The sequence below is a fragment of the Ranitomeya variabilis genome, chromosome 7 (assembly GCF_051348905.1).
Source record: "Ranitomeya variabilis isolate aRanVar5 chromosome 7, aRanVar5.hap1, whole genome shotgun sequence".
Lineage (NCBI taxonomy): Eukaryota > Metazoa > Chordata > Amphibia > Anura > Dendrobatidae > Ranitomeya > Ranitomeya variabilis.
This window is the reverse complement of record NC_135238.1, coordinates 179,768,339-179,775,114: the sequence shown is the minus strand read 5'-3', so window position 1 is coordinate 179,775,114 and position 6,776 is coordinate 179,768,339. Positions and strand designations below refer to the sequence as shown.

General features: G+C 43.7%; 1 protein-coding gene across 1 annotated transcript; it reads right to left on the bottom strand.

The window, feature by feature from the left end:
* Positions 1-3,437: 3,437 nt before the first annotated feature.
* LOC143785802 (uncharacterized) lies at positions 3,438-6,540 on the bottom strand. Its single transcript, XM_077274937.1, has 2 exons — positions 5,955-6,540; positions 3,438-5,167 (listed from the first exon to the last, which is right to left on the bottom strand). The coding sequence occupies exon 2, from the start codon at positions 5,158-5,160 to the stop codon at positions 4,087-4,089; it is 1,074 nt and encodes a 357-aa protein (XP_077131052.1). The 5' UTR covers positions 5,161-5,167; positions 5,955-6,540; the 3' UTR covers positions 3,438-4,086.
* Between the last annotated feature and the right edge of the window lie 236 nt (positions 6,541-6,776).

The window sequence follows — 6,776 nt, the reverse complement described above, 5'->3', positions numbered from 1 at the left end:
TTTCTGCAACTCTGGTTTCCACCCTCGTTTTTCTTCGGGTCATGTGGAACCTTCTGACTGCCCTGGGGTGGATTCTGTGGTGGATAGGTTGCAGCGGATCTGGAATCTTGTGGTGGACAACTTGAAGTTGTCACAGGAGAGGGCTCAGCGCTTTGCCAACCGCCGCCGCGGTGTGGGTCCCCGACTACGTGTTGGGGATTTGGTGTGGCTTTCTTCCCGCTTTGTTCCTATGAAGGTTTCCTCTCCCAAATTTAAACCTCGTTTTATTGGTCCTTACAAGATATTGGAAATTCTTAATCCTGTATCCTTTCGCCTGGATCTACCTGTGTCGTTTGCTATCCACAACGTGTTTCATAGGTCCTTGTTGCGGCGGTACGTTGTGCCTGTGGTTCCTTCTGCTGAGCCTCCTGCTCCGGTGTTGGTTGAGGGCGAGTTGGAGTACGTGGTGGAGAAGATCTTGGATTCTCGTCTCTCCAGGCGGAGGCTTCAGTACCTGGTCAAGTGGAAGGGCTATGGTCAGGAAGATAATTCCTGGGTGGTCGCTTCTGATGTTCATGCGGCCGATTTAGTTCGTGCCTTTCACGCCGCTCATCCTGATCGCCCTGGTGGTCGTGGTGAGGGTTCGGTGACCCCTCACTAAGGGGGGGGTACTGTTGTGATTTTGCTTTTTGCTCCCTCTAGTGGTCATTAGTGATTTGACTCTGGAGCGTCTGTCTTTTCCTATATCCTCACCTGGGCCGTTAGTTCAAGGGCGTTGCTATATAAGCTCCCTGGACCTTCAGTTCAATGCCTGGCATCGTTGAAATCAGAGCTAATCTGTTGTGCTCTTGTCCTCTGATCCTGGTTCCTGTTTTTCAAGCTAAGTCTGCTTCTTTGCTTTTTGCTTTTGTTTTGTTTGGTATTTTTGTCCAGCTTGTTCCTATCTGTATCCTGACCTTTGCTGGAAGCTCTAGGGGGCTGGTGTTCTCCCCCCGGACCGTTAGACGGTTCGGGGGTTCTTGAATCTCCAGCGTGGATTTTTATAGGGTTTTTGTTGACCAGATAAGTTATCTTGCTATATTCTGCTATTAGTAAGCTGGCCTCTCTTTGCTGAACCTGGTTCATTTCTGTGTTTGTCATTTCCTCTTACCTCACCGTTATTATTTGTGGGGGGCTTGTATCTTGCTTTGGGGTCCCTTTCTCTGGAGGCAAGAGAGGTCTTTGTTTTCTTCTCCTAGGGGTAGTTAGATTCTCCGGCTGGCGCGAGTCATCTAGCGATCACCGTAGGCATGATCCCCGGCTACTTCTAGTGTTGGCGTTAGGAGTAGCTATTTGGTCAACCCAGTTACCACAGCCCTATGAGCTGGATTTTTGTATCTTGCAGACTTACACGTTCCTCTGAGACCCTGTCCACTGGGGTCATAACAGAGGAGACTGATGTCTGGTATGGTCACATGCTCCTTCACCAACAGCCAATACATTTGGATAGAATTCCTCGCCAAAAAGTGCAACATTTGTAATGAAACCCAATTGAAAAAATATTTTTAGCTCTAAGTAAAGTGTTGAATTAAAAAACAAAAAATTGTCCCCAAAAGATGGCAAACCTGTGATGCTGAGTCACTACTCACAAACAAGTCATTAGACATGGTAGTCAGGAGGTCTGAGGTCCGATACCAGAAGGGCTCAAAGTACAGAGGGGTAAGTCACAGACATGGTCAAGAAACAGTCTGGGGTCAAATGCCAGGAGGGTACGTTAAAACCAGGGAATACAACAAACGGATAGCCTGAGGCCAAATCCAGGGTCAGATACCTAAAATCAGAGAGCATCAAAAGCAGAAGGGGGAATCCACAGTAGAAGTTGCAACAAATCCAAAGTCCGGCATCAGGGTCAGAGGAAAGAGACGCAGAGTTAAACAAACACATCCAGCTCAGGTAAAGTTAAAACTGACACTGACTGCGAACAGCTAGCCAGCTAAATACCTTGTAAATGATTACAGAAGGGAGGCACCTGAGGATATGTCCACACATTAAACCAGATAGAGCAGCAGGGCTGACAATCAAAATGCGGACAGCCAAGCACGCCCCAGGATCAGATAAGATGACTGAACTGTCACTCACACAACCCACAGTCCAGCACACTCCAGATTCCATAGGACGGCTGAGCCGTCACTCACAATGTTCCTAGACCACAGTCAGTTATGAAACCGTGACACAACCTTTTTAACTTGAGTTATGCCACCCTCCTGAATAAATAATGTAGCACAGTGCTTAAAGTATCAGTTGAGTTATTTTGAATTTTTTCTTTATTAATTCTGTCACTTTTACTCCAAAACATATAATTCAGCTAGTATTAGTTTATTTAGTTGTTCTTTTCTATCTGAAAATTAATGGAATACTTCTCTTCAGTTAGGTCATGTAAACTCATGGTGAACCCCCTGGGAATTATATGGCTTTATGTTCTCTGAAGGGGTTCACCATCTCCTGTGTATGTTCTTCTTGCATAATGAAATTGCTTGGACTGTAACCGTGAAGTTCTTTACAGTAGGGGGGAACTATCACAGTTACTGATGATGACTTAACATCTCCTGTCAAACAGTTATAATGTAGCAGATGGCAATTTAGCCTCCCCAACTGTATACTTATAATATATCAGCTTGGTTAGTAGAATATTAAAGAGAGTGTAATCACACTCTTACCACAGCATGCAGTAATATAGTACTTGCTCTGGCTGCCTATGTGATGCTGTACATCAGCGGATTAATAGCAGAACATATAGGAAAAAAATGCAGAGTAGTGATGAGCGAGTGTACTCGTTGCTCAGGTTTTCCAGAGAACAAAAAAGAAAAGAATGTCCAGCTTCACCGAATCCGTAAAAAAGAGTTTTCTTTATTCACAAACTTTGAACATGGAGGATACAGACTTCAGCACAACCATATGGGTAAGAATCTCAACGCGTTTCTGGAGACTAAGCTCCCTTAATCATGACCTTTGTCATGATTAAGGGAGCTTAGTCTCCAGAAACGCGTTGAGATTCTTACCCATATGGTTGTGCTGAAGTCTGTATCCTCCATGTTCAAAGTTTGTGAATAAAGAAAACTCTTTTTTACGGATTCGGTGAAGCTGGACATTCTTTTCTTTTTTGGACTTTATACGCCTGGACACAGCGGGTCCGTGCTCCCGAGGTTTGGTTCTTGCATCACGGGTGAGCTGGTTTATATTCCTTTTTCCAGAGAACGCTCGGGTGGTCTCCGAGTATTTGTAACTGCTCGGAGATTTAGTTTTCATCGCTGCCACAGCTGAATGATTTACAGCTACTAGCCAGCTTGATTACATGTGGGGATTCCCTAGCAACCAGGCAACCCCCACATGTACTCAGGCTGGCTAATAGCTGTAAATCATTCAGCTGCAGGGATGAAAACTAAATCTCCGAACACTAACAAATACTCGGAGTTCACCCGAGCGTGCTCTGGAAAACCCGAACAACGAGTACACTCGCTCATCACTAATGCAGAGTGAAATCTGAGAATTTGAGGACTGAACAGATGCAAAGGGAAGGTCGATCTGCCTGAAAAAAAAAAAAAAAAAAGACGGATCGTACACGTATATATTGTGCTTATTCTGTCCTATGATATCACAAGTCCCAGGAGAAGTGTTACTGGTTGACGTGTTTCCAACCTACTTGTTCTAACACATAACTTAGTTTTGCATAAATAAAGACAAGATTTTTTTACAGGTTGGATCCGTCTTTTTTGGCTTGCGTCTCATGTTGTGGATTGGGCACTGCACAGGTCAGTGCATTTTACATGTGTGCCTGGTAGTAAGTACACTATACATTAAAAAAAGGTTCAGAGTGTGAAAAACAGTCAGGTGGGAGGTGGGGAGATTGAAAAAAATGCTAGACTGCTTCTCTAAATAGTGTTGTATTAATGGAGATACAGTATATACGTAGTAAACACAATGTACATTACTATTGTTATCCTGTATAACTGAAAAATTATTAAAGGAATTTTTAAATATTTCTAAATTTAAAAAAAAGAAATCATCATTTTGCTCTTTAGTCCAACAGGCATAAAAAGTGGTACATAATATCCCTAGTGCATTGCTTCATTATTCTTGCCCAGACAGTTCATTCGTTTGATTCTTGGGGCTCCTTTTGCGGCTTCTCTCCGCAGTTACTATAGCACCGACCACAGTGACCGCCACCGTTAATGTGATCATCAGCACAGTTACAGTTTCTGCTGCGCAGAGTTGAGTAGCCAGTGAGCGGAGGGCTCTCCCCTTCAACGCTGGGGGATCTGCACAATTTAATTCCTCTCCATCTTCCAGACTTATTCTCTGCAAACTTCTCAACTTGCCAAACATACGCTGCAAATCGCAATCACATTCCCAAGGATTTGATGACAGCAAAAGTAGAGTCCCAGATGATGGCAAGCTACTCAGAGTTTGGAAGCGTAGGTGGCGTAATTTGTTATTTTGTAGATTAAGATATGCGAGAGAATAGAGAGGTGTGAAGACTCCAGGAGGCAGATTATTGATGTGATTTCCTGACAAATCAAGGAATTCAAGTCTTTGCAGAACTGAAAAGTCATCATTTTTTAGGGTTTGCAGCTGATTGTTCTGGAGCTGAAGATGACGAAGTTTAGTTAGAGACCTAAAAGCTCCAGAATCCAGACTTAAAATGAGATTTCCTTGCAGATCCAATAGTTCCAAATTATGCAAGTGTTGGAAACTGTACTTAGAAATACGATGCAGTAGATTCTGTGCAAGAAACAGATGTGTAAGGGAATCAATTCCCAAGGAGAAACTCACACTCAGATTTTCTATCTTATTTCCACTTAGGTCCAGGATTTGTAGACTCTGTAAACCCTTCCAGGAGCCATTTCCCACACGTAAAATTGCATTTTGGGCCAGAAGAATTGTACGGAGCCTCCACAGGTTGTGAAAAGGAGGAAAAGTATGTAGGGAGCAGCTGGAAAGGTCCAGAAATTCTGTTGTCAATGGAGGAAGGATAAGGAAGGATGATAGATTTGTCCCCGAGCAGTTCACAAACAATGACCTTGAGTCACAAAAGCACAGAGATGAGCAAAGGGAATGAGTGCAGATGACAGATGTGGGCAAAACTATCAGCAGCTGAAGCCATTGCACTGGGGATGACGGCCACATCTGGAAAAGGAGGCGCATTGTATCTCTGCAACAAAATGAACATACACAATATATCAAGGTTATACTGCTGGATTACAAAGCACTCGTTATGATCAGTTACCCCCCAAAATTAAGATAATTGATGACGTAACCCCAGGTCATGTCTTCTACCAAACAATTGTATCCTCTCTTAGAACACAGGAACTCTACATATCTGGTCAATCGAAGCTCCGGCCTTCTCCGCCCAAGAAGCTGCCACTGCTCTCGTTGAGTGAGCCTTAACCTCCCCTGAAACAGACATTCCACTTTATGAGTATGATAGGCTGATAGCATCTGTGATCCAGCTCGCCGGAGTAGCTTTGGAGGCTTTTTTAAGGGACAGATTCCCAGAGAAGCCTCTGACAGGTGTTAAAAAGGAGGTTTGGATAGGGATATAAGATCCAAGTTTAAATTCCAAGGAGGAGTAAACCGAGAGGGGATGGGTCTAGACCTGGCCAACGCTTTGATGAACCTGGATATCCCCGATACCCAGCCGGGTCGTAATTGTACAGGGCCCTCAAAGCCAAGACTTTTAAAGTATTTGTGGCTAGCCCCTGTTCCAATTCCTTGCAGAAACTCTAAGACAGCTGTTATTGGAAACTCCCTCTTCTAACTTGGAACCTGAAAGGAAGTTCCTCCAGGTCCCCCCCCCCCCCCAGGAGCTGTTTTGCCAACTATATTACCTGTCTGCTACATTATTATTTTATTCATATTTTAACCAGAAAGTGGTTATTTTGCACTAATATTTAGGCAATGTGTTGCAAATAGATAAAAAAGAAAGGAAGCGAGCTTACCTTCATCTGTAGGGATTCTGAGTGTCTCCGTGTATCTAGGGGACTGAGCTCGAATACAGCAGGTCAGGCGGTCACAGCTTTTGTTCTCCCAGAGAGGTGCTGATATGTGTGTAAGACAAGAACGGGACACCGAGAGCTTGTGAAATTCACCCAGAGGAGTTATACGCTTCAGAAACATTGTCAACTGTGGTGTCACTCAATACTGCAATGTTTGCACCCTTCACTGCTGTTCTGTCAGCCTATTTGCTATCAATGGTATTCATTTCTCAGTTCACATAAATAGCCTTAATACTAAATAGGTATCTCAAGTGACGTTTAAAGGATATCTTTCACCAGACGGGCTGGCATGTATAAGGTGCCTTTAAAAAAACATAAAAAAAAATTTTGCAGTCTCAAAAAAAGCTTGAAAGCCTATGTACATCATCTCACAGGTTTTATTATTGCTCATTTGCTTCTAAAATGCAACGTTGAAGCAACTTTATAAACAGTCCTATTATTTTGCTTTTGCAGAGTGTTTGTAAGTCCTTTATCTGGCTGAGTTGTTTGCAAAAAAGGTTACCAATTAGTGATGAGCGAGTGTACTCCTTGCTCGGGTTTTCCAGAGCACGCTCGGGTGATCTCCGAGTATTTGTAAGTGCTCGGAGATGTAGTTTTCTTCGCCTCAGCTGCATGATTTACAGCTGCTAGACAGCTTGAATACATGTGGGGATTCCCTAGCAAGCAGGCAACCCCCACATGTACTCAGGGTGGGTAGCAGCCATAAATCATGCAGCTGCATCAACAAAAACTGAATCTCCGAGCACTTACAAACACTTGGAGACC

Excerpts from the sequence above, each read along its gene's own strand:
- LOC143785802 (XM_077274937.1), bottom strand. The coding sequence starts at position 5,160 with ATGCGCCTCCTTTTCCAGATGTGGCCGTCATCCCCAGTGCAATGGCTT.